The following is a 27256-nucleotide window of genomic DNA, read 5'->3' as shown; positions in this document are numbered from 1 at the left end:
AAGTTATAATGGTTTGCCCCATGCCACCCATGTTCCACCCTCATTGGTTTCATCCCAACCCCAGTTATATGTCAGTCATAAGTTATCCAGCCCCTGGGCCTTGTCTGTCACTTTGGGGTCTCTCCCAAAAGTCTGGAAAGTTCCATGAAAAACCCCAAGTGATTGGACAAGACTTCAGCTGTCTCCCCACCTGAGTTATTAATTTGTCACTATGTATGTCATTTATCCAGAGAGCCATGCCCCTTTGGCCCCTGATTTGTCCCCAGTTAGACCCATCCCTGAGTTCCTCCCCCCAATAAAAGGTGCTGCATTGGGGGGGTTCAAAGAGATTCTTTTCCCTCGTTTTTCCCCCGCTGCTTCTGCTGAGGGGTGTCTGCTGGGGCAGATACCCTGATGAATAAAGCCAGCAGTTAACCCAGAACAGCCTCCTCTTTTTTCCTGCCGTCGTTGCTTCACTCCTTCAAGCAAGACAAGAACTCACAGGGTCGGTGAGGTTCACCCTGCTACCGAGCCGTGCCCCCTTTACTGTTGAGGTGTCAGGGCTAGCCGAGGCAGAGAAAGACACCTCAGCACCATTCCTCTCCCCCAGGGGCAGTCACAGAGAATGAAACGTGGCCCTAAATCCCACCGTCAGCATTCATGGGCTGCAGGGATTACACAAACTCCTTAAGTGAAGCCACTGTGTAGGCACTCTGAGAAATGAAAGATTTAAAAAATGCCAGGCAGGGAGGAAATCTGCTTGGATAAGCTTGAAGGGTTTTGTTTCATTAATTTAAAAACCATTCAGAAACACATTCATGTATCATGTGAACCAAACAAAATAGCTCTGAGAAGCTTCCACATTATGGAAGTGTATCAACTTCTTACAGGATGTTAAATGGCATTAAAGACAACCATCAATAGTTACTGACTTACTGGCAAAACTTTCCTTTAAAAATGATATTTTGAGTTCAGTGTTTCAGCCAGTTTTTCCTGCTGTAGGAAGGAGCAGCCGTGATGTTCACAGGTTTGGGGTGGGTTTTTTTGGGGTTTTTTTTGCATCAGCAGGTTTTCATGGAATGAGTACACAGAAAATACCAGAGGTTCTATTATCCCTGCTACCAAAAACTCCAACTGCATGAGAGGTGTGCAACAGAAGCAGGGTTCTCCTGGAATTTAATAGATCTGACACACTTGATTACAAACAAGTAGTTGACTGACTGTGAAATAATGGAAACAGGGAGGCACTGCTGCCTCTGCCAGGCAGAGCAGCCACTGAACCTTGCTCCTCATAAAACTGTAAATGTTCTTTCCTTGTCTGAGTTCCTGTGGCTCCCAAAGTCACCAAAACATGGAGAAAACAATCTGATCATTGCCACATTTATCTCAGCACTCTGCTTCAGAGGAGTTTGGGAGAGGCTCCTGTTCCTTCCACTGGAAGGTAAAATTCCAGTGTTTTCCCTTGAATAAAGGATTTACCATGACATTGCAGCACTGCAGCAGCCGCCTTACCTGCAGTGCCAGAGGTTTCCACCTCACATTCTTCAGAAGGGCAGGAGCAGAAACCAGGGTATTCTGAGGATGTTTTTTCAAGGTTAAAATCACTCCATTTGGGTCTTCCCACAGTGTGTTTACTAGGTTCTTTAACTGCCAGCCAACCTAAGGAAAAAGTCCATGATTGAAGTTTGAAAGCTTTCCATTTAACTTGAAATGTGAAGGAAATGTTCTGTTAACCAACAAGGTCTATTACAACCTTCACCTTGCAAACAAACAGATTTTATAAACTCTGTGGGACTGAAATCATGCTGCTGCAGTTGGATTTTTTTTTTCTTTAGCCATGTTCCTGAACAAAATAAGGCAGAAGTGAACACTGTTATCCTTTCAATAACTTGTGAGATCACTGAATATTTTAAATCAGAAGATGAGGTCTAGAAGTCATGAAATCATTTCAATCTGGGTTCTGAGTTGCAACAGTGAGTGCTGAGGAGGAAGCCAGACTGTGCTGGAACAACATATGTAGCATGTATGTAAGAGCTGTAAGATCCTGACTGGAGATAAATGATCATTTATTGGTTTATCTGTACAGACCCTGGACACAGATGAGTCTCCAAGTTACTGTAAATTGCAAACAGAGCCATAAAAAAGGACATCACTGGTACTGTAAGGATGTGCCACCCAGAAAAAAACTTTTTAGAGACATTTCTTAATCATCTCGATTATTTAAATAGGAATTTACCATTAATTATTTATACACAAAACCAGAAAAGTTATTTTTAGGGCTTTTCTCTTTCCTCTGCCTTTTCTATTCCAGTCAGAGCAGTAGTATACGGCCATGGTAAAGACCTGCCATAAATGTTGTGACTCCCACAAATCTGAGCAGACCTGCACTGAGCAGGAATTAGAATGCTGTGTCCATACAGCAATTCCCAGACACAACCTTCCCAAGGCAACTGCATCAGCCATGAAATGAACTTGTGAGAATGAAAAGCTTAGTGTATCCCAGAACAGGAACAGCACTGTCCTGGGCTGACAGTGCTCTCTATCCCATATCGTGGACTCCTTTGTTATGTCTAAGAGCTGTCCCTTCCCTGTTAGCTGGGCGGGCACTTTTCTGCTGGCTTTTTCCTCGCTGCTGCTTGGCTTTCCTGGCTGTTAGGCTTGCATTGCTGCTCGCAATTTCTGCTATTTTCTTGCCCTTTCGTTCTTTCTTTCTTTCTTTCTTTCTTTCTTTCTTTCTTTCTTTCTTTCTGCCGCCTCTGTGCTCTGTTTGTTTGTTTTTTTCCTTTCCCTCTTCTCCCCTTTCCCCCCTCCCCCTTTTTAAGATTTAGGACCGGCACCCGGAGCTGATCTGGCTGGAGGAGTCCGAGGAGGATCTCCGGGGCCCGTGAAAGAAGCTCTGCGCCCTCCCCCTCACAGTAACCTGAGCTTTTTCTTTTTTTTTTCCCTTGTGTCGGGGGGTGTTTATTTATTTGTTAATAAACCGGTTTTTTCCACTTTTTGTTCAAGAGATTCTTTCCCAAACCCAGGGTTGGGGGAGAGGTGGTAGAGGTTTTGTTATTAGGGGATTCCTTGGAGGTTCTCCCCTAATTCAACCCAAACCAGAACAAGCACTCATATATGCAAGCAGTAAATATTTTTATACTGGCCATGTTTGACTTGTCAGAATTTACTAATAACATTTTAATAATAATTTCTCTTCTGACCAAAGTGTGAATTCCCACTGCTATTAAAAACCAGGAAAATAAATTATTTAGCTGCTCAGACACAGAGCAGTCTATGTTCACCCCCTTGTTATATCAGGTGGAGTTTATAATGACTTCCTCTTAGAGGAATATAATATCTGATTACACAAAAAGGTGAAGGGAAAATAATAGGAGATGACCTCCAAGAGATTTGAACTAAAATCCTCTTCTAAGGGCTGAAGAGAATTTGGGATACAGACTGTAAGGTTCCAAGCTGCCTCCACAGTGGGCCAAAGCCAGGATCCCACTGTGAACATCCACCTGGGACAGAACTGCAAGATGTGTCGGAATTCCAAAAAAGGATTTTAAAAGCTTTTAAAAGTTCTGTTCTATTTTTATTGCTGCTGTTCTATTAATTTTTTTTTTTTTTAAAAATGCACTGGCCACAGGAAACCAAAAAGCAGCAGTAATTGTAAATAGGTCACATCCAAACAAATGCAAGGATGGCAGCTTGCATCCCAAAAACTCCTCCAGTTTGGGCTGTATTTATAAAAGGACAGGGGCCATATAATTTTTTGCTCTTTTACCCAATTATAGAAATCAAATGGAACTCTCTTTGATTTTTATAGATTGATGTAATTTTCAGATTGCCAAAATCCTTAGAGTTCCATGGGCTCCTTTTAGAAACAAATGATAAATAATTAGGTTAATGATAAATTATTCCAATGAGAACCTTAACGACACAACCATTAATACCAAGACCGGCTGCAGTCATTACTACTGGGTGATGATAAAATGCTCTCAGGAATTTGGAGAAGTTATTATAAATTTTATTACTAAAAATATCTTTGAAGAAAGAGAAGTCATTACAGTGGATTTAAAATCTTAGTTGAACACCAGTCCTTGAGTCAGATTTTGACATTTAGTCCTAAAGAATCAGTCTTTAAAGGAATTACTAACTTCTAGCTCTGGTAAGACGCATTCTCCAGAAAGGTATTTTGCTCCTTTAAAATTTTTAGCACATACAGTCAAAATCAAATTCTACAAAAGGGGGTAAGCTATTTCATCAAGGAAAGTTAAATTAAAATTAGAATAATGAAGAAATAAAAGACCAATGTGATACTTTTTATTTTCCTCCATAAATGAAAATGGATGCTAATTTAGATGCTAAAGATGGAAGAAACCTAGAAGAATGCAAAAGATTTCACTCAAAATGGTTCATAGGCAGGCAGATGTCTGAAATTTTCATAGTTTACACTTAAGATTGCCACAGTCATTAATTTTTATTTGTTTGTACATCCTCAGTGTGGAAAGAAGAGCTCCAGGTAAAAAGAAACCTGTGGACTACTGTCTATATTAAAGGATTTGTTAGTTTTCTCATAGAAACTATGTGGTGGAAAATAAGGAATATAGCAACTTTAAAAATAATAGTTCCAAAAATATTAATTTCTAAAATAATTAATTCCTTTACCAGGAAATTCCACAATGCTGAGGTAAATTTGTAGACCCAAACCTGATAATTTTGTAGGACTCCTTAACTAATATGTTCAGAAAAACATGAGTAAAATATAACCCACTTTCATTAAGAGCAAAGCAGTGTTTTTTATATCTTCTTTAGACTCTCCTCAAAATGACTTTGCCTCTTCTCATTCAGAAGATCTGGATTTGCATGAATGAGATTTGGAATGCATCCTACCAGCAGTAGGGATTTCAGCATTGTTATAAATACAGACTCTGTTCATGCTGGAAAAGCACCTTTTCTCCCTTTTTAAAATAAAGCCTACCTGCCTGAGGATGACTCACTGCAGATCTGTATGAAAAATTTGTACAAAAAATTCCTAATGCTTATAGACGCAGACAAAAAAAAAAAAAAAAATCAGTGCATTTTTGGGTGTCTGCAGAGGCATGAAGTTCATGATATATTTGTCTATCAAAAGGAACTGAGAAAACAGCTGAGCTGTTGAGCATGGTGGTGTTTATCAGAGGATTCCAGTGGTCTGAACTCCCACAGCAGTTATTCACCTCCCCGCCAATTTCTTCCAAACACATTATACCTATTTGTTTTGGTAGGAATTTCAAAGTAAAATTTAGCTCAGATGGTGGATCTGGGGGTGCACGGTGGAGGGAGGCATCTGTTCCTTTCTCTGCTTTCCCTGAAAATTCTGGGGACAAGGCAGGAATGGGGTTCCTCACTTCCTTCACTGCCTTACCAAACCCTATCAGGACTCAGAAAAATGGAAGTTTTAAGAAATACAGAACCACTGAGTGCACCTCAGAGAAGGAAGAGAGGTCACACCTTAATTTGCTTGGGAGACTTGTGCCTGTTCTGTTCACTGGATCACCTGCCAGCTTTGCTGTTACCTGGGGTGGGGAGACAGAGCAATAACTAACAGGAATTTTAAAGCTCTCTTGTCAGGCATTTGGTTGGGAAATCAGTTGTGCCAAATATTTTCTAAATATTTATATCCCACTATATTGCACACCACATGAAAACAAGTAATTCTGCTCTGACTGCAGGAACCCCTCACAGGAATCAGGACAGATGTTTCCCCTCATGACTCTTTAAATACATAAGCAAAGCCATCTGGATATTTACTTGAACCTGCAAAGTTTGACCTCTCTTCATTATTTGCATTAAAAAAACCCCAGCTTGTGTAAACCCAACCTTTTTTTACAGAAGCAGACTATCATCTTTTCATATTTTAAGTAATTCACTTTGCCTCATTAGGGAATTAATTGAGCTGGTTTGATTAACATGGAAATCAAAATTATTATTAGACAAAAATGTGCTGGAAGATCATAATACTTTTTTGTCACTGAACAGGAAGCTTGTCATTAACACCTGTAGCTGATGCACTCATTAATATTTGAGCTGCTCTTAACAATAATTGATAGAAAACTAAATGTTCTCCCATTATCTTACCTAGTTATTTTCATTAACTAATGGAGAAACACAGCAAGAATCCAAGAAGCAGCAAGATCTACTACTGGAAGAGAGGCTTTACTGAGCCTTTCTGAAAGGCAGAATCTGGAGAATAAGCAATGTGGCACTTTGCTTGGGAACAGAAAGACATCTTTTGGGGAAAGAAGTTCAAATACTCATGACATTTTTTGTCCCTTTTTTTCCCCCTCTGCTTGCATTTCCCAATACAGAGTGTGCTGAAACACAGATGATGTGACCTGGCACTACATTTACAGAATTACCTCCACCTAAAATGAGCTCTCATTAGGACTCATATTTACAATTCAGCAAATAGACACCGAGGGTATTAATTCAATGACTGTCTTCACACAAATAAATTAGTGCTGAAATGATTTCATTGTGCCAGGCTCTTGACACACTTAATTTCAAGCATGTAATTTGACAATGAACAGTATCAAAGGGCATTAGGCTGCTGATCATGTATTTAGAATCAAAGTATATTTGGGGTTTGAAGGAACATTTAAAGGTCATTTAGTCCAACCCCCCCCTGCCAGGAGCAGGGACATTCTCAAGTGGGTTGCACAGAGCCCTGTCCATCCTGGCCTTGGATGCTTCCAGGGATGGGTCAGACACACCTTCTCTGGGCAACCTGTGCCTGTGTTTCACTGCAAAAAAATGTCTTCCTTATATCTGGTCCAAATCTCCCCTCTTTCAGTTTAAAGTTGTTGCCCCTCTACAACAGACCCTACTAAAAAGTCTGTCCCCATCTTTCTTCTGTGCCCTTGAAAGCACAGGATCCATCGTTCCAAAGAACAACCTCGAATGTGAAAATTCAACTACTTTAGTTGAAACCAGCAGCTGTTTCAAGCGAATATAAGAAACATGTAACACAACAGATTTATTACAGATATTTCTGTGGCCTCTTGCTCTGACATAGAAGTGTTTTATGCCTTAAGGAGTTTCTTTCTCTTTGTGGTCTTTATTGTCTCTGTCTGTGGATAAAGAGGAATTCTGTCTCAGCCCCAGCTGGCTGAGTTAACCAAACTGAAATCCTTAAATTTCTCTTCCTATGAGACAGATGACACATTTTCCTTTTTAACCATTACATTTCTTTAATGCTCCTATCTAACTTAACACCTTTGATAGTTGTAAATGACCTGAAGATCACACAGTATTTCAGACAAGATAATACTAATGTCAATACAATGGTATCCAAACTCAGTTTCTCCTGGAAACCTGTTCCCGATTAATTCCAAGTTCATCTTTGCCATTTTCAGTCACATCAGCTCTGTGGTGCTCAGTTGGTTTGGGATTAATTACTACATTCTGACTCCTGGAGTCTTGCCAGGTGCTGCTGAGTAACATCGAGCTTTCAACAGGAATTACTAAAGGCCTTATTATTGTTCTCTGTCCTATGAAAAAACCTTCAAATTCTAACCCTCATCAAAAAAAAAAAAAAAAAAAAAAAAAAAAAAAAAAAAAAGACAGAGAAATTCAGTTTTCCCTTGTTTAAAAATTACTTCTCTATCCAGAAGTAGACAAAATATTTTACAGGTGGTCATGTAGATGAATCAATATTTATTTGATCTTCAATATTTTCATTGTCTGAAAAAACTATCCAAAAAGGAACATTAACACAATTTAATTTTCATAATTTTATGCTGAAAAAGAATTACAATATAAAATCTACTATTTCAACTAAGCAGCAGAAAATACACCACTTAAGGAGTAATTGCTAATTTTGCAAACAAAGAAGTGCTACAGTGGCATCTTTAGTACTTCTGTATAATTTTATGGGAGAGGAAGTAGCAATCTACGAGGCACAGGGAGAACTGATGCCTGTTGTTATTGCAGGGAAAAATAAAGAGTTAGGGTGGCAGTAATTTAGAATGTATAACTTAGGGTTTCTTATGCTGCTTTATTAAAATCTTATAAGCAAGAAGAACAAGTAGAAAAGCAAATAAGGAAATTGGATAATGATTAAATGATCTTAACAGCCAGTGGTGAATTGCCTGCTTTAATTAATTTCTTGCTTAAAGTATTATTTTTTTTTTCTTTGATCTTTGTAATTGTATTACAGAGTGTTCCTTGGTTTGACCAGGTTCCACGTGGAAAGGCTTTTATTTCTCACTTTTTCAGTTGTTGCGTTACATAATTTGGAAGCAGCTCTCCTTTACACTGAACATTTCTGAACACTCCACTGTACTCCTGAACACTTCTTAACTCTCAACTCCATTGAAAAACTATTGGAAAAGTCAAGTAAAACTTTAAAAAGTTGTGACCATTCCCTGGGGAGTCTGTTCAGTGCCCAACAACCCTCCGTGGGGAGAAGATTTTCCTGAAATCCAACCTAATCCTCCCTTGCAACAGCTCCGGGCTCTGTAGTCTCATTTTTACTCTTTCAGCACCACAGTTCTGCCCTACCCATGAGTGAATCCTTGCCCTGGACAGCTCCATAACTCCCTGTGAAAAATGCAGAGTGCCACAGTTGAGGATTTAAAGAGGATGCTGAGGAGGGTCATGCATTAGGATGACAAACTGGAAGTGCCTAAATTATCCACCTTACTAAAAAAAAGTGATGAGCTAATTTGATTGCATCCTGAAAATACCTAAAAGAGAAACCTGCTCTCCAATTTAAGAGATAAAAATACATCAAGATCAAAGGACTGGAAGCTTGTGCCAGACAAATATAGACTACAAATAAAATGACTTTTTTTCCCCCCAGCAATGCAAATAATTAACTGCCGGAGCAATTTATTACAGGTTGCGGGAACATCAATGAAAGTTTTAAAACTCAAATGATCATATTAAATGAATATGATTTTATCTAGAAAATACACTGGCCTAGTTCAGTCAAAATCAGAATAAATGGTGCTGGTAGTCAGCTATAGGACTGCAGTCTGCTAAAAGAGATCCATACTTTCTCTGCTCAGGGAAGTATTTCCAGCAGTGGCAGGACAAAATGACATTTTCTAACCATCTTCTGAACAAGTTCTTCCAAACACATTGTGTTGAAGGGGATTTATATTTGATATAATAGAAAATATTGGTACCGAAATGCTACAGAAATATCAATCTTAAACAAATGTCTTGGTTAGGATAACACAGAAAAAATCTTCTCTGGAAAACCTGTAGGAACACCAGAGGATCTGCAAGTTCTCTGACCCCCTAGTCATTAATTTCAAATGGGTTACACCCCTTTTTATGAGCTAATGTTAGAATATTGATTATGTGGAAATGTAATGAGCTGTTGCCTTTGAATTACTCCAGTCCACTAATAGAAATAATGCTAATTATAAGCAAAATATGGATCATCATAACATGATAACTCGGGGGAAGGAGGAGCACAGCTGAGGGTGGTTTGCAGAGAGGAGTGCCAGAAGTGACTTAAAGGACACACTTGAAGATCTAAGGGATATTTAAAGTATTAAAACTTCTAATCTGTGAGGGGTGAGACTTGGACATGCACCTCTGAACCACGCAAACACTCACTATTACTGCCTGATTTTCCAAACTGAAGACATAATGAGACTTTCCCAGCCATTTCAAAGCAAGAATAAATTTCCAAAAGAACCAGTGCCATTTATCTTTTTCCTTGGCTTGTTAGGAACTTCAGAATGAATAATTAATATATTATGTTGGGTTTTTTTAGAAAAAAAGTCGTTTATGGCACTTGACTCAGCTGTTGGTCCCATGCCCTCAGGTGGAAAGGGATTACAAGTAGCAACCACCTTGAATCTGCTGTAATAACAGACATGGAAAGAGTTGCTAAAAAAGCCAACTCTTGAGAAGCTGAATGGGGGATTTCACCTATGGGAGTAAAGATTAAATCAGATCTGTCACTTGAAGAGTGTGTTTGATGGAGAAAGCCAGTCTAATGCATATTTCAGCTTGTAACTATGACAACTCTCTAATACAGATAAGAGCTGTGTGTTGCATTAACATTTAAAGTGTAAATGAATAAGATATACTTATTTTCAAGAGAACATATTTGCTCTTTAATCTTAAGATTTTTATAGCCAGACTTTCATATTTCCACTTCACACAAGTGACAGATGGAAAGAGATTTTTTAATATTGCTGCTGCTATGTCTGGAGATGGGGTTCACCAGGACAAAGTGAAATAGATAAATTAGAAATTTCTTAGGAAGTTATCATTGTCCTTGTCACTAATTGTCCTTGTCATGCCTAAGAAATAATAAATACCAGTGTTCCTTTCACCTGTTCCTTTCGCCATTTATTCTGGTTTTGACTGAACTAGGCCAGTGTATTTTCTAGATAAAATCATATTCATTTAATATGATCATTTGAGTTTTAAAACTTTCATTGATGTTCCAACAACCTGTAATAATATAATTTAAATTATATTTCAATTACATACTGCAATACTGAGGTTCAGCATCCACGTGCTTATTTGGTATCTTAAAAATAAATCTCCATCCGAGAATACCCAAACCCCAAACCTGGCAGATTTCTATCAACACTTTAATCATTTTTATAACTTCCCCCCAACAGATTCAGAATACACGGCTGTTACATCACTTCTGCATTATTAATCTGGATCCTGCATTAAACAGAATGTAAAATTCTGTTCAAGAGGAAAAGTTAAACCAGCTGGCAAGTGCATAATGAGAAGTCTAAGAACTTCAAGGAAATATTCTTGGATCTCCTTATATAAGAAGAGTATGATGATGAACAACAGCTGTGCAAAATGTAAATTTCACTTAATCCTTCTGGGCTGGTTATGGACTCAATTTGGGCCTTTTCTTATTAAGAATAAGCAGTGAATATGATGTTTAAAAGACATAAATAACAACAATAATAATACAGTTGGATAAAGAAGAATTTGTACTTTTTACCACTGGGAACAGGCAAAGGCTGCAGCACAGAATTTCCAAAATACTTACCACAGTTTGGTTGTTGACCTGGATCACCTCATCACCAACATGAATTTTCTTACACTGGTCAGCAGGAGACTGAGGACAAGAGAGAAAAATTTACTTTAGAGAGGAGGTGGAAGGAAAGAGCAGGAATTAAAACAATGAATGCTGAAGGAGGCAAGAAAGCTGTGCCTAAAGAAGTCTTATTGCTGTCAAATAATGGTAACTGGTCATGTTCATAAGGAACATTTTTTTTTCTGATAACATTTGATGAGGTAATCTAGAATTCCATTTGCCATTCCCATCTAGAATTCCAACTGTCATTTTTGGCCTGTTGAGCTATTCCATTGTGTTTAGCTGAGCAGTCACAATCTTGTTGGGAATACCCTGGGTGAATTCACATCACGTGGAATTAAATCTGTTACAATACACCCTGGGACAGGGCTGAAGCAGCCATGTGTGGGACAGAAATCAGGGCTCAGTCCTCTACAGAGCAGTGTTACTGCTGAAGGGAACTGAAGATACTCTGCACACACAGGGTATTGCATTTACACCTTCAAATACAGCTCCAGCACCTCCAAGACAGGGCTACATGAACCATTTGAACACAGAATGTGGTAATTTACAAATGGATGTAAGAGACTTGCTCTTCAGGAGATTTTATGTACACACACTAGTCACATAATTTCATGATCCTGGAGCTGAAAAACTCCCTTGTCCTAAATATAGCTTGTTCTGAGCACATGGAAATGGATTAAAACCCATTGAGGAGCCACTCAAACATGGCCAACTACTATTTTACAAATAATTTTTAGATGCTTTGATGAAAACTTAAATCTGTGAGAGAAATCAGGGACATTCCGGAGATCAGCAGGCTCAGCAGTAGAGAGCTGAGAATTCAAGGCAAATTGTTTGCACTGTGTACTGGCTTAGGAGAGTGTTCTACTGACACACAGCACACCAACCTGGCATTCAGGAGAAAAAACCTCACAAAGAATTAAAGAACTGAGACATCACCTTGGAAAATAAATCCCAGTGGAAGCTGGCTGTTCAGCCAGGAGACTTAGATAAGGTGGGAAGTTTGCTCGACTCATGAGATACAGGGTCAGAGAGAGGAGAGGGCTGATTAGCCCTTGTCAAACAGTGCTGAAACTTTTAAAGCAAAAGAATCCTCCAGAAACAGTTCAAGTTCCCTGCCAAGCAAACAGACTCCTAAGAAAAGCACAAAAGGAGCCACTTGCAGGCAGAGGGAGTGGCCTGGCTCTAATCCTGCTGAAGAACTGCACAGAGAAACAGCTGCTACCAAAATGTAGCTGAGTTCCTGGATATCTCCTGGAGCCAGCCTAAAACATAAATTGTTAAACACAATAAACACATGAGCCACGTGTCAAATGCAAAGGAAGAAAGGATTTATCTGAACTGAAAGTGATGTGTAGAAGTTTATGGGCATGACCTCACTGCAGGCAAGAGCTCCTCAGCTGCACTGTTCAACCCAAAATCCCACTCCTTCCTCTTGTGAATGGAGATTAAAAACACAAGGTAAGCAAATAAAAGGATCAAAGAGAAGAGGAGGCAATGCAAGAAAAACCCAAAATTGCCACAGATGAGGAAATGACTACAATTATTTCTGAGTTAAACACCAGAGAGACTCATCTCTGAGGGGCCAAGTGGTCAGCCCCTGCTGCCAGAGCCATGAAGTGCTCTGAGAGCTGGAAATGGCATTTATTGCCCAGTCAGCCAAAAGGGCAAACAGCCACTACTGGACACGGTAATTCCTAGTGGGATTGGGCTATTCCAAGCACAGCTTTGATTTTTTTGCCCACTGCTGGTTTTACATTCACAGCCTTTCTCTGCCCAACACCAGCCTCATTCCAGCCTCTCACCCACCTGATCTCTAATAGGGCTTCGGTCACTCCTGAGCTAAACCCTGGGCAGAACAGTCAGACCTCACCTCCTGCCCCTGAGTCCTTCTGCACCACAACAAGCAGGATTTTACCCCTACACTTCATGTGGGTGATATGAAGAACCACCTGGCTCCAGAGCCACTTTCTCCTTTTCATGGAAACTTGCGGAATTTTGGCAGCCCAGGAGCAAACATGGAGCAGAAATGTTCCTGGAATTCAACATGACTTTAACAAACTCTTTGGCTTTAAATGGGGCATGAGAGGTAAGCAGGAAACTGCAGCAAACACCACCATTCATAATGACATTACTGGGAAAAGCAAAGGCCTGGTTCTTTCTCTTTTTAGTTGCCTTCCTGACTTGGATGAGGCTGAGCTAATTAAACACTGGCTCTGAGGTCAATTATCCCTTCAAAAGGAATAAAAACTCAATTTGCTGAAATGCCAGAAGTTAAAGGTCTTTGAAGCTGTTTTATCTGCACATGTGATTACACTTTTAGCAAAACCAAAAAAGCAACTTCTTCTGGTGGTGTCATAGCAAAAAAGTTTTGATAGTCAAAATAAAAAAAATAAAAATTCTAGTGGCTGGCAATTTAGTAACTCTTCCTGTGAATTTCAATTGTAAATATATCAATATTTTACCTAAAAACTGCATTATATTTCTGAAATTAATTAGAATTACAGTAAAAAAGTGGATTAATTACAGCATGAGTAATTCGATCTATGAACATAATCTCTCCAACATAATCAAGATGGATCAGTCATGATTTTCAGGACCCAAGATACACATATAGTTATTTTTAGATCTAAATGCTGGCAATGGTCACAATATAAACAAACAAATTTCAAGTTTAATTTGCATTAGAATTGCCTTCCCAAATTGTGACATACAAATCATCTGGCTTTCCATGGGTTTGCACTGACAAAACCCATATAAATACTACTCAATGTATCTAAATCAATTAAAATATCACCCATATGGGCCAGAAGAGCACTGGCACTTGCCAGCCAGTATTTAGATCTCACAGAGATCATTTTATGTTCCTTGGGCATCAGCAATCCATAATTTCAATATCAGCTGTATAAAATCTCAACTTGTCACTTGCCCAGCTCTGAGCTTTGAATAGACCTGAGCCTGAATGGGAGCAGTGGGACTAAAAGACAAGATGAAAACCAGAAGGGTCGTGTTATGAAGTCTGTCACAGTAATTAGATGGCAGCAGTTGAAGTCAATTCAATTTTTTCAAATTTATAATTATGAACCGCATGTTAAGGAACAAGGAGGATGTTCAGAAGCTCTGCTGCTGTTCCCGTTACACTCTTTAGTGTCCCTGGGATCCCTCAAACAGATCTTTGAGCTGCAAAACTGTGATTTTGGTTCAGTTTTTTAATATCTCTGGGGCTACAATGAAAATTATAATTTATCTCTTCTGTATATTTACTACAATTGATAGAAAACACAAAATATCATGTACTGAATATAAAGGAAACCACATGTGCCAGAGAGAAAATGTGTGAATGTTGTTAGAAAGGCATATTTGAGGAATCACTGAGGGCCGAAGTTTGAGAATTTCCTTTATTATAGTGTTAGTTATTAATAATTTCAACAAAGCTGCTTTTCTATGTCTATTTTCAAGGGTTCTACGTCTTTACAAAGGTAATATGATACATATATATAAAAAAGGAAAAAAGATATTAATAAAAAGTGTCTTGGTTTAAAGCAAGTTTACATATTACAAAATGCACTGCAGATACACAGAAAATAATTGTAAGTGTGATGAAACTATTTTGAAATAAGAATCTTACATTTTCTGTTGTTCCTGTGATTACATGTAGTCCATCATATGTTGATTTGATATACATTCCCTGGAAAAAAAGAGCAAAAAGGATAATTAATATTTATAGGAAACAAATACAGGACATTTGCATGATAATTAAAATAATAGGTTTGCTCTAAGGACCATAACATTTGAACAGACTGGAAGGAACTGTGGTCAATTAACATTTGCAAATCTAAATTTTACAAATCTATATCAAGACCACTATAAATAGCAGAGTTTTCTCACTTAATGCTTTCTTTTATTCTAAAGTTGGTGAACAGAGCTCAACACTGAGCATCAGCATAAAAACTTGTGCCTATTCAGTATTTGAAATATTTAACATGACCTCTTTTTATTACAAGTGACATAAAAGAAGGATTGAAATCAAAAGCATGAGCAGGAGTAGTTTTTAAACTTAAATGCCCCATTTTCAAAGAGTTCCTGATTCAGTAAAAACAAAGCCAGAACCTAACTCAGAAAAGACAGGAACCAGTACTCATATTGCTAATTTATGGGGAAAAAATGAGCTTAGTGGACTAACTGGAGCTTTGTAATTAGTCCATCAAGAATTCTGCTTCAAGGAAGCGACTGACAAGATCGAGAGAGACAACCAGAGCAGGGATCTGTGAAGCTAAACACACTCAGAGCCCAAAATGTCAGGGAGGCTCAGTGGCTCATGTGTTTCCCTCTCAGGAGCCAGGTCAGAGCTTCCCATCTCTTCACACAGCACGGTTGGTTATCCATCACATTTTGAAATCTAATTAATCTAATTGGTACATTGTGCTGCTGATTTATTATTATTTCAATAGTTCTGCATCACCTTATGCTGTCGGCCCCAAAGTTTAGAGCCCCCAGCAATAACTGAGAACATTTTGTTCAGAGAAAGCAATTTCCAGATTCCTGAATGCTAATGGAGACCTTCAGGCAAGGTGGGGCACACAAACACCACCTCCCAAACCCTCAAGAAAAACCCAAAACCTAAAAGTCCTATGAAGTTAAGGTGACATTGCTCTATACAAGTACCTAAACTGGAAGGTTAAGAAGGGATGGAGGCAAACTCTTCCTGACAGTGGGAGGATGAGAAGCAGGAGACAAGTAGGAACTCTGGAAAGAAATTATTTTTCAGTTTTACCATCAGGAAAATAAAACACTGGAACAGGCTGGCAAAGCTGTGGAATCTCTGTCTTGGAGATGATCAAATTGTGACTGGAAGAGGCCCTGAGTAGCTTCCTCTAGCTGGCTCTGTGTTACCCCACACCTTTAGAGGGGCAACACGTTGTGACGTGGGAGTGGAGCCTCACAGAGGACAGCAGGCAGCAGCTTGGTGAAACATGGAATGCTCTTTATTATCTGACTCCAAAGGCTTATATACATTTTGTACAGAGGGCCAAGATTGGCCCAAAGAGGTTACAACCTCCTGACTCCATTGGTCAATATGACCATCAGTCAAGTTCTCTCTCAGAGAACAAGAATGCAAAACATACAGATAATTTCTAAGAATACATATTGTTTACATGAAGCAGTGTGAGAAAGCTGCTGCAAAGACTCAAACACTTGAAACCAAGAAATGCAGGGACGACATCTCACCCTTTTTACCTTAAAAAAAGAAAAAAGGAAAAAAGAAAATGAACTACAGTTCAATTTCTGTTCCCATGGGAGGACCAGTGGTTCCTCCTTTGTTGACCTTCATTTGGTCACGGTTTCTTGCTTTTCACATTGCAGAGTTAGTGAAATTCTGTGGCACCTGTAAGGTGCTCCATGGTATGCAAAGCCTTTGCCAATTGAATTTGCGGGGTTTCACCCTGCATTCCCCATTTTTGTTTTTGAAGAACCAGGCCTCTGTGGCACAACGCAGGTTCTTCAGCAAATGGAACAAACAACATTGCTGACTCTCTTTAAATTGAACAACCCATCTGTGTGCCATGTTGACCACAGAAATTAAATCCATGACTAAATGAAAAAGTTTCTGGGAAAACTGTGGAAATGCCATGACAGCAGCCCCAAACAACCAAATGGGCTGCCCATCCTCAGGGACTTCCAAAACTTGCCCTCAAAATCATCCTTCCAAACAACACTGGCCTACCTCATCCTCCCAAATCATCTGTAAAGACAGTGGGCCCTTGCACTAAATTTCTGAATATTTTTGGGCCGCAAAAGGAAATCCAAAGGATTCTTGCCACTCGCAACAGCTCATGGCTCCAGAGCATTTGGCAGAAAAACACTGCTTGCAAAGCTCCATTCAAATTCCTCCCATAATACTGAGAGTATGAATTTTACAAAAATCTGCACCCATCAAATTCACAAGCATTGTTGCCTGCATTATCAATCGAGCAATGAGCTCATACAAAAATGATTGATTGCCATTTTTGCGGCTGAAATCGAGCAATAATTAGCTCAAACAAAAAAAAAATTGATTGTTTGTTTATTTTTTCAAACAATATTTTGCCGCCTTGTGGCAGATGGGGCAAAAATGACCCATTCCAGAACGTGCAAGGAATTGGACATTCATCAGCCAGTGATACCTGCAGGATACAAATGAATCACATAAAACAATCATTCAGATTCAGAATCGAGGATTGGCTTTTTTGGAGGACTTATAAAAAACCTCCAGTCCCCAGAGTTCTGTTTCGATGCAGAACACAGGAACATCCCAGGACTGGTTGAAATTTCCAGATGATCCTGGTCCAACAGCTCCCAAACAAGTCACGAAGGGTGATGAATGGATCTTGAAAGACAGTCCATTCCAGCTGCCAAACAGCAAAGGAAAAAATCGCAATGTCCGTTCCAAATTGTTCCAGGACAGTCTCTGATCAGAGCAACAGTCCAGTGAAATCCAGGCAGCTCAGTACTTCAGAGCAACTGCCTTCTCACCACTGACTCTTTGTCCTGTGAACAGAAAACTCAAACACAAATTAAACAATTTTGGTCCCTTCAGGGACACTGACAGGGAGAGGTGTGTGGGGGATTAAGCCTTCCCCACAGACCTCCATCGGCTGTGGGGACTGGGAAGACTCTTCTGTCCGAGCACACTTCCACTTTGCTCCCCACTGCCCTTTTGACAGAGGTTGGCTTTCACATGGCTTGCCTTGCAAACATCTGCCATGTGATTCGGCCGTCCACACCTTCCACAAAGAAACAAGGGAGTGATTCCTCTTTTTTGCACTCTCTTTCTTTGTTTCTTGTTGGCCTTAGCATTAGTCTTGCTGGCCTGAGCATTAGATGAGGCATCATGGGCCTCTGATTCCTGTCCCGTGTGCTCCACAGGGACAGGGGTGAGAGTTTTTCTCACCGCACCCACAGAGCTGGGGAATCCATCCCTGCCCTGCAGGGGGCGCCGTGCTGACCCACGGCCACCCACAGCATCAGCCTCGGCTGGGACATCATCCGAGACTGAGGGAGATCCGGGACCCCGGGACCCCTTGCAGCAGGGGAACACCCGCTTGTGATTGCGGTGTCCCTTTAAAATTGACAGATCGGCCGCAGCTGCCTCCCTCGCGCTGCTCCTGCTCGGCGCGGGGGGAGACCGCGGCGCTGAGAGGGGCATGTCCCGCAGCGCCGCTTTGGGACCGGCGGCCGCTGCCCTCTCCGCACGGCCCTGACCCGGCACGGGGGGAGATGGCAGCGCTGCAGGAGGCGTGTCCCACTTGCCATGCGCTGCCCCCACAGGCGCGGGGGGAGTGCCCCGATCGGCACGGGGAGGAGCGGGGGGGCTGGGAGGCTGTCCCGGCCCTGCATTCCCAAGTGGAGCCACGGCTGTGGCTCCGATGCCGGACAGCTTCGCTGCCACTCGGCACGGGGCCGCCCCGCCCCTTCTCATGGGTGGGACTGGCCCCTGTGGGGGGGTTTCTTCTCGCTCCGGGGCCGCTCCCTCCCGCAGGGGTTGAGTGGGCACTGTTGCCCGCTCCGGGCCGGCCCCGCCGCCTCTCTGGGGCCGCCCCGTCCCCCGTGGGCTCAGCGGGCCCCTCCGCACAGACCGGGCGGGCTTTACAGCCTGCCGCGGGCTGGCCCCTTCACTCCTTGGGGCCGCTCTGCCCCGCACGGAATACCTTATTGACATTCCACAGTGCGGACAGTCCCCAAAAACCACCCCGCCCCCCCCCATCCAAGAGCGCTCTCGGCGCTTCCAAGGCCAGGAAAGCACGGGGAGGGAGGGAAGTGGGGGAGGCGACCTTTCGCCTCCGCCGCCGCTTTTTCAGCAGCGGCTCGGGACTGGGAGGGGGGGCCGATCCTGAGGGGCTTTCAGAAGCCCCGAGGTTTTCCACACTCCAGCGCCGATAAGGCGTGGGTAGGGACGGGTTCTGCAAAAGACCCCGTGCCCGCCTCAGCTGGTGCGCTGAGTGCAGGCAGGCTTCCTGCCATGCTGCTGCGAGGAAGGGGGGTCGGCTGTCCTGCCCGCCTCTGCGGAGCCGGGAAAGGAGGAATGACTCCACCGTCTTCCCTGGAACCCAGCCCGATGGGGCTGGAGCTGTCCTCAGAGCTGGAAGGCTGCAATTTAGGCAGCACTTTCTCCAGCCTGCTCCAGGTCGCTATAAGTTTCAAAAGCTTCACACTGCGATCTGCAAAGAAAACCTGGAGCAGATAGTCGCCCAAAGACTTCCACTCTGCTGTAGAAAAAACTTCTTCAAGGCTGCAAAAAAACCCATGAGTTCTAGCATAATAGAACAATTTCTGGAGAGCATCTCCAGGAAAGGAGACTTCTTCTCTCCACAGGACCTCAAGGCAAAGGTCCACCATGAGGGTTTCCTCATCTGAGGAGGGTTTAGAGATCATTATCTCTTACCACGATTACCTCAGGCAGAGCAGCTACAGTCTCTCACTGGGCAGACAGGTCCACCGACGTGCAGTTCTCTCACAGTCGGAGGTCACCGGTGTGACCTGTTCTCCCACGTCAGGAGTCCGTTCAGACACGGACAGTGTCCAGATGTGCCGTTCAGACACAAAGGGTCAGCAGATGTGACCCAGCTGCAGTCCAGACACTTGGGGTCACCACTTGTGACGGGAGACCCCTGTTCCCACACGTCCAGGGTCACCACTTGTGACGAGGGGCCCCGTTCTCACACGTCTGGGATCACCACTTGTTACCCCACACCTTTAGAGGGGCAACACGTTGTGACGTGGGAGTGGAGCCTCACAGAGGACAGCAGGCAGCAGCTTGGTGAAACATGGAATGCTCTTTATTATCTGACTCCAAAGGCTTATATACATTTTGTACAGAGGGCCAAGATTGGCCCAAAGAGGTTACAACCTCCTGACTCCATTGGTCAATATGACCATCAGTCAAGTTCTCTCTCAGAGAACAAGAATGCAAAACATACAGATAAATTCTAAGAATACAATATTGTTTACATGAAGCAGCGTGAGAAACTGCTGCAAAGACTCAAACACTTGAAACCAAGAAATGCAGGGACGACAGCTGTGTTTGGATTTTTCATGAGAAAATGTAGCTTCTACCTTAATGTAAACTAATTCCATTTCAGCAAGTTTTAAATTTATTGAAACCTTAAAAATAAAGATTGTCCAAATGTGATTGCTGGCTGGTTGCTCAACTCTGTTGCATAGGAAACTCTGCTTTAGATTTTACTCCCCATCTCACTTTTTCTCTTAAATTATTCTGCTTTATAAACAACTTCATTTGTAAAAAACCAAAGATCCAAATTCAGTCTTGCCAAGATTGGCAAGAAATCTTGAAATCAGCTTTATAAAATGGGATTAATTGGAAGAAAGAAGCTACTGGTGAACCTTTCAGAATTTCCTTCTTTAGAGATTTTTAATTTTATCAGTGTTTGCTGTTCTGTTGTCTCTGTGGTCCCTTCAGCAACTAAAGAGACAAAATTCTCTTTGCCAACTCAAAGACACAAACAGGAGTGCTGGATGCTGGAAAACTGAAGGCTCCCATGGACAATCTCCATTAAAAATCTGGAGCAGAAATTTTGCCCATTTAGTGTGAATTATGCTGAATTTCCATGGTGAACTTTCCATGAGAACATTACACAACATTCCTGCTCTTTTAGCACTTGGTGAGCTTCAAGAACACATTTCCAGCCACACTTTTATATCAAATTTAATATCACAGTCCTAACATCCCACTTGCTTTGGCGAGATTCATTCCCCGCTCAAAAAACCCAATAGATTAAAATCTTTAAGGCCACAAGAGGACAGAGTGATAAACTTTTCACTAAATTTTGCCACTTATTTCTTCATAAAGTTCTTAGACACTTGTTTATCTCTGTGTATTTTTGGAAAAAATCAAATTATAATTTTATCGCTTAACAGATGCCATGAGAGAGACATAAAACCTGACTAATCACACAGAATTACCCTGCATTTTGCTATCTGCTCTTTCATCCTAGTTATTAAAATTTAAGTATATATTAAAAAAATAAACAATTTTAGTGAATGACTCATAGCTTTCAAATTATCCTACACAGAGCTTTCATCCTTGTTTTCCCTAAAGAAAAATAATGAGCTTCTTTCTTGTTGACCATAACAGGAGCAGACCATCCCCTTGACATATCTCTTACCTGAAAAGCTGGAAAGATTATTCTAGGTAAAAAAATATTGTAGTGGTGTGGTTTTGGTTTTATCAGTTTTATGTATGTATTTGTTACTTGTTCTATATTCTTTTTAAAATTTGTAATGGTTTGCCCCATGTCACCCATGTTCCACCCTTATTGGTTTTACCCCAACCCCAGTTATATGTCAATCATAAGTTATACAGCCCCTGGCTCTTGTCTGTCACTTTGGGGTCTCTCCCAAGTCTGGAAAGTTCCAGTAAGGACCTCAAGTGATTGGACCAGACTTCAGCTGTCTCCCCACCCGAGTTATTGATTTGTTACAATGTGTGTCATTTACCTGGAGAGCCATACCCCCTTGGTCCCTGATTTGTCCCCAGTTAAACCCATCCCTGAGTTCCTCCTCCCAATAAAACGTGTTACATTGGGGGGTTTCCTGCTTTTTTCCCTCACCTTTCTTCCCCGCTGCTTCTGCTGAGGGGTGTCTGCTGGGGCAGATACCCTGATGAATAAAGCCAGCAGTTAACCCTGAACAGCCTCCCTCTTTGTTTCCTGCTGTCGTTGCTTCACTCCTTCGGGCAAACAAGAACTCACAGGGATCAGTGTGGTTCATCCTGCTACCAAGCCGTACCCTTTACTGTCGAGGTGTCAGGGCTGGCCGAGGCAGAGACATGACACCTCTTCAAAATATAAAAGTTCTTATATTAATTTTTTACTTCATGTGATTCAGCTTAGGCAGTGATATCCAGAGAATTGTTTGGCCACCTCAATTGGAGTGACCAGGTACATGCACAGGTTTGGTCAACATGGCAGAGACCCTTCTAGAGTGGCACCTACATCTGATGTGCAGAGTGAGTCCTGCTCTGCAGGGTTCTCCTACCTCTTTCCTTCCAGTTTCCACTGCTGCCCTCTCCACCCAGGTTCTGTCCACCTTCCTCCTGGCTCTGCAAACTCAGGAATGTCCATTCCTGTCCTACCAGGCCTTTCCTACTGTGTCCTTCCCTATCAGAACCTACTCTGCTCTGTTCATCTCAGTGACTCAATTCCCAATCTTCCTTCTGTTCCTATACTGGTCCATTTCCTGCCCTTAGAAGCAAAATACCACTGGAGTCCTTTTTCAAAATGATTAATCTCTTTTTTTTTCTTTTTTTCAAGAGTGGGGTTTTAGTGTCTCTGGTTTATTCTTGAATGTCAACAATGATCTCAGAGGAAATAATAACAAGCTTTACCCATTATCTCGAGATAAGGCAAGAGTCAAGAATTCTCACTTTGTGAAGATGGCTCAGATTGGCCAACATTTAGAAATAAATAGTTGCTCTTTAATAACTGATATGTCAGACAAACTCTAAAGAATGACACCAACCTATGTTAGAGCTCAAGGAAATGTTTCTCAGCCATCAAATCAAGAAACCCGGCTGTTTCTGAGTAACTCTGTCACTGTCCCCTAGAGACAAAGTGAATTAAAGGTTTTTAATTAAAATCTGACCTTTGAAAACATATGGGAAGGCATCAGCCATTTAAAATCCAAATTTTGAAGAGACTTTTCTCCAGAAAACAGCATATCCAGTTGTCAGGGGAATTTCCTTGAAAATTTTCTTGCAGAATCATCTGGTTAATTAACCAGGATATAATGACAGGAGTGTGTTTTTAAGTGTCAACAATTATTCCAGCACAGGGAAGCAGTGACAGCAAAGATGCAGATTTGTAAAGCCACAAATGACATGGGAAATCTTGCACCCCTTGATCTTTTGCACCATAAAAAATGGTTCTTTAATCTTATTTCAACTGTCAAAGTTACACAGATGCATTTAAACAAATGCCATGCTAGTGCTTTGAGAAGGTGATGGAGTTTTTTGTTTAAATTTCATACCATTACAAAGTCCCTCTCAAAATTTTTTTTGTGTCTTATATGTTGCAGTCATTTGCCCAAATTTAAAGACCTCTACTTTCCTTCCTGCAAGACAACTTCCACTCCTCAAAATATTGAAGATAGTAACTTCTTTTATTCTTCTGTATAAGTAGATTTGGTTTTGGTTTGGCTTTTAGGCTATGAGAACCTTTATATGTCAAGCATGATGGAATTTTGTCAAGTTTCTGTAAGCCTTTAAAAATAATTCTAAATAATTAGATGAACACCCTGACATTTTTAGGCAAGGCATATTCCCACAAAAAAGCTACCTTCACATCCTACATTTTCTTCTTGTCTTCCTTGCAATTCCTTTCTTGTGAAAATGGGAAAGATTGGCTTCCATCACCTTAAATTACAAATGCCACAGAAAAAGAAGCACTATTTGAAAAGGTGCTGGACACTGGATAGATGATAATAATCCTTCACAAAGGAGGTTCTGTTCATCTGACAGCTTGGCTGTTTGTTCAGCTTTTTTGTTTTTCCAACATTACACAGTTGGTTTCATAAAAAAAATTTATGCTCACAATCTTTGCTTTCCTTAAATTCTTAGAATGAAACAGGAAAAGTTCCCTCTGCGGAAAAATTAAGAAGGCTCTGGATATTAGCAGTGTACATCTTAATTAAAGTGTGTCAGATCACACTGTTTCTATCAGCAGGGGGAATGTCAGAAAACAGAGAAAAAGAATAAAAAAGTGAAAGGAAGAGGGATAAAAGTCCTCCTTTATTCCAGAAGGAAAGAAGAAAACATTCCACAGACATTAGAAGATACAAACCCAAACAATAAAACCCCAACTGCCTCCCCGTTTAGAATCTCCTGCTTAAGAGGAATCATTAATCTCATCAAATAAGATTAAAGCTGCATGTTACACAGAAGTATCTCTGGATAGATGAGCTGGACATCAAGTTCAGAAGATTAAAAAAAAAAGTTTCATCTGAAATAATACTGGCTGTAATAATCTCTCACTATGGACAATCCCCAATCATCCAAGAGCAGGAGGGGGGAAAAAAGCTCCGAATCTCAAAAACCATTCTATGATCCCATCCTATAGCTTTATAACCAACATCTCCAATAAAATGCTGCCTGTTTATGTGACAGCAAAACTGTTCCAAAGCTGGCTCTGGGCATAGAAAGAGGTAAATCATAGCAAGGTTCTCCCAGCCTTTTATCAACCTTCATTCCCAAGGATTTAGCAGCAAGCTCAGGAGCTGCCAACAGAAACCCAAACTCCTGGCTCAAGGGCTTATTGTGGATCCATCAAGCCAAAAAAATTAAAGTGGGGAGGCAATTTTTTAAAATCACAATGTTATTTTATTCTATTTGATTTCTTAAAAATATATGTGTGCATGTTCGGCCAGAGGTAATGGTGATTCTCACAATTTAATACTTTTTTAGTGCAGGAATTCATTTGAAGTTTGTCAAATTGATTGTTTGAAACAAAGCTTTACCTTCCAGACCTCTTGTTTGTGCTGATTATGCTGTGCGCTTCAGATATTAATGGTCTTACCATACCCAGTACTACAGTTCAGGAGAAAAAGTGCTTTACAATCTTTAAAGTTACTTCAAAATGAAAAAGAAAATATATGGAGGGTGTTTCAGTATTTGTCACTGAAAAATCAGTGGCAAAATAGGGAAAAGGAGGAAGCAGTTTGACCAGTGAAGCTGGGGAAGGAATAGAAAAAGAGAGGAAAAAGCCCAATATATTTCTGGAGGCCAACAAATGCCTGCAGAGATCAGGATGCAAACAGAGTCCCCAGGACATAGAACAGAACCCAAACTGAGTGCTCCCAATGCAAATTCCTTTCTCCAGCAAACTGCCAGGAAACCACAGCACAGAGAGTGTCCTGGGAAGACTGGAGATAAGGCCACATTTTAATAAAGCTGAATGCAAAAGAAGGTATTTCAGAGAGGAAAAAAAAAAAAAAAGGATGACTATAAACTCATAGACTATAAACTCATAAAAGCACAGATGGAAAGTTCGAAAATGCTAGAACTGAAGATGCATGTTCCAAAGACTTAAAGTCCCTTTGTGAAAATGCTTTATGATCCAGAATTAATTTACACAATTAAACATGCAGACACCGCCCTGCAGGAGTTCGGACTCTGTGCAGCAACTGTGTGGACTTGGACCTGGAAATTAATTCAGTTTATGTGTGAGCTTGTGCAATGTCAATAGGATTCCTTGGCTCATTTGGGGAAGAAATTAGAAGGCATGTAATAAATTTTTTGCAAATGGAGTTTTGAAAATTTGGGAAGACTCATAATTTAGTCAGCTGACTATCATTCCAGATAACTGAATTAACTCTGAGTGATTTACAACACACTTTTCTCCAATGGCAAATAATTGTGTTTGTTTTCTAGGTGCCAACCCTGGATGAACCCTGTTCTCAGTAGCTCTGAAAATCAGAGCTACACTTAAATCAAAGAGAGCCTGTGTTTTAAATTTATGCTATAAAGGTAACAAATGTTCTGAAAAATTGTACAGTAAGCCGCTCCTGAAAACCACATTTTTGGTGGTTTTGACACCAACTGCTGTGCATTAGCTTCCTACCTCTAAAACTAAAATTGCAGTATCCTTTTCACAAGTGTGTTGTGAGGATGAATTAATTAGTGTCTGTGAAGCACTCAGTAAGGCCATATAAAAAATAAATAAAACAACTCACAATGAAATTAGTAACTCCAGGGACTGCAGAGCTAAGCTGAAGTGTGGTAAATCAGGTCTCAAACCCTACACTGAATGATAAGGATAAAAACGGAACTCTGAATACTTTCCATTCACTGAATAGTACTCATTTTTCTCTTGAATGGAGCAGATATCCTGTGGAAAAAATCCGCATGAGAAAGCCATTTGTAATTATTTTCTCTGATCTATATTTGATTCTGATTGATGTTTTCTTTTCCTTTTCACATGATTTTTCTTTTATTCCCATTTATAGTCCTTTTTTATATTTTCTTATAAACAGAACACAGTGTCAGCAAAATTGATTGCAAGGAACTTTCCAACCTAACACATTACAGCGCCTTCACAATTAGGCACAGAAAGCTTACTCATCGACTGTGATTTCACTTCATCTAAGGGATAAAAGGGGGGAAAAAAGGAGAAATTGCCAGTGTGAGAAATCAGTTTGTGATTCGTGTCAACAGAGACCATGGAATTACTATAAAGAAGAGTTTTAAATCAGCTAAGTAAGGCATGGAAGTGGAGTTTAACAAGGCAACTGTATAACAGTAGGCTTTTAGCTAACTGTTTTAACAACAAAATTGTAATTGTTTGATTATCTTGTATAAGTTTTAAACTGTCCTTTGTACAAGTATAGAAGAATTTGTAAAGGGGAACTGGGACTAATATAAACTGAGAGGCTTCACAGAGATATATTGAAACATGCTGATTTTGAGGTTTTGTAACTCAGAGAGAGGCCTGTTCTGGGTTGATGGTGCCTCCTATCCCATATCGTGGACTACCTTGTTATGTCTAGCAGCTGTCCTGTCCCCCCCCTCCCTTTCGGGGAGGGGGCTGGGACTGTTTTGCTGTTGGCTCAGCTGGCACTCTCTCTCTCTCTGGGCTTGCTTCGCTTCGCTTGCCGCTGTCTTTTTCTTTCCGCTGCTTGTTTTTCGCTGTTTCCGTTTTTTTCCTTTCCCTTTCTTCCCCCCCCCCCCTGCCCCCGCTTTTTGAAGTTTTGGACCGGCACTGGATCTGACCTGACCTGAGAAGTCCGAGGATCTCCGGGGCCCACGAAAGAAGCTCTGCGCCCACCCCCTCACAGTAACCTGAGGGGTTTTTTTCATTTTCCCTGGTGTCGGAGGGTGTATTTTCATTTGTCAATAAACCAGTTTTTTCCACTTTGTTCGAGAAATTCCTTCCCAAACCCAGGGCTGGGGGAGGGGTGGTAGAGGTTTTGTTATTAGGGGATTCCTTTGGAGGTTCTCCCCTAATTCATCCTAAACCAGGACAGGCCTCATGCAGACAGGTGTTGGGGCCCTGCTAGTTTTGGGTTGTGTAATGACTGAAAGGAGGCTTGCAAAATGTATGCTGACTAACAAAATATATATGCTTGTTAAGCAAACTATATAACCAAAAATAATGCTAGTGGAAAAAGATATTTTAAAAGAAGAATGGGGGGCCTGGAGAGACATCAGAAGACCATCTTGGACCA

General features: G+C 41.0%; 1 protein-coding gene across 1 annotated transcript in view; it reads right to left on the bottom strand.

The window, feature by feature from the left end:
- Positions 1-27256, bottom strand: part of LOC310922088 (connector enhancer of kinase suppressor of ras 2-like) — a gene marked incomplete at its 5' end in the record, with an annotated part of 327314 nt that overhangs the window by 84825 nt on the left and 215233 nt on the right. Inside the window, 3 exons of the mRNA XM_083882408.1 lie at positions 1492-1638; positions 10991-11059; positions 14670-14729. Coding sequence (XP_083738534.1) covers positions 1492-1638; positions 10991-11059; positions 14670-14729 — 276 coding nt within the window. The remainder of the gene's footprint in view (positions 1-1491; positions 1639-10990; positions 11060-14669; positions 14730-27256) is intronic.

The sequence above is a fragment of the Zosterops lateralis genome (genome assembly GCF_965231275.1).
Source record: "Zosterops lateralis genome assembly, chromosome: W".
NCBI lineage: Eukaryota > Metazoa > Chordata > Aves > Passeriformes > Zosteropidae > Zosterops > Zosterops lateralis.
This window is presented reverse-complemented; position numbering and strand designations above follow the sequence as displayed.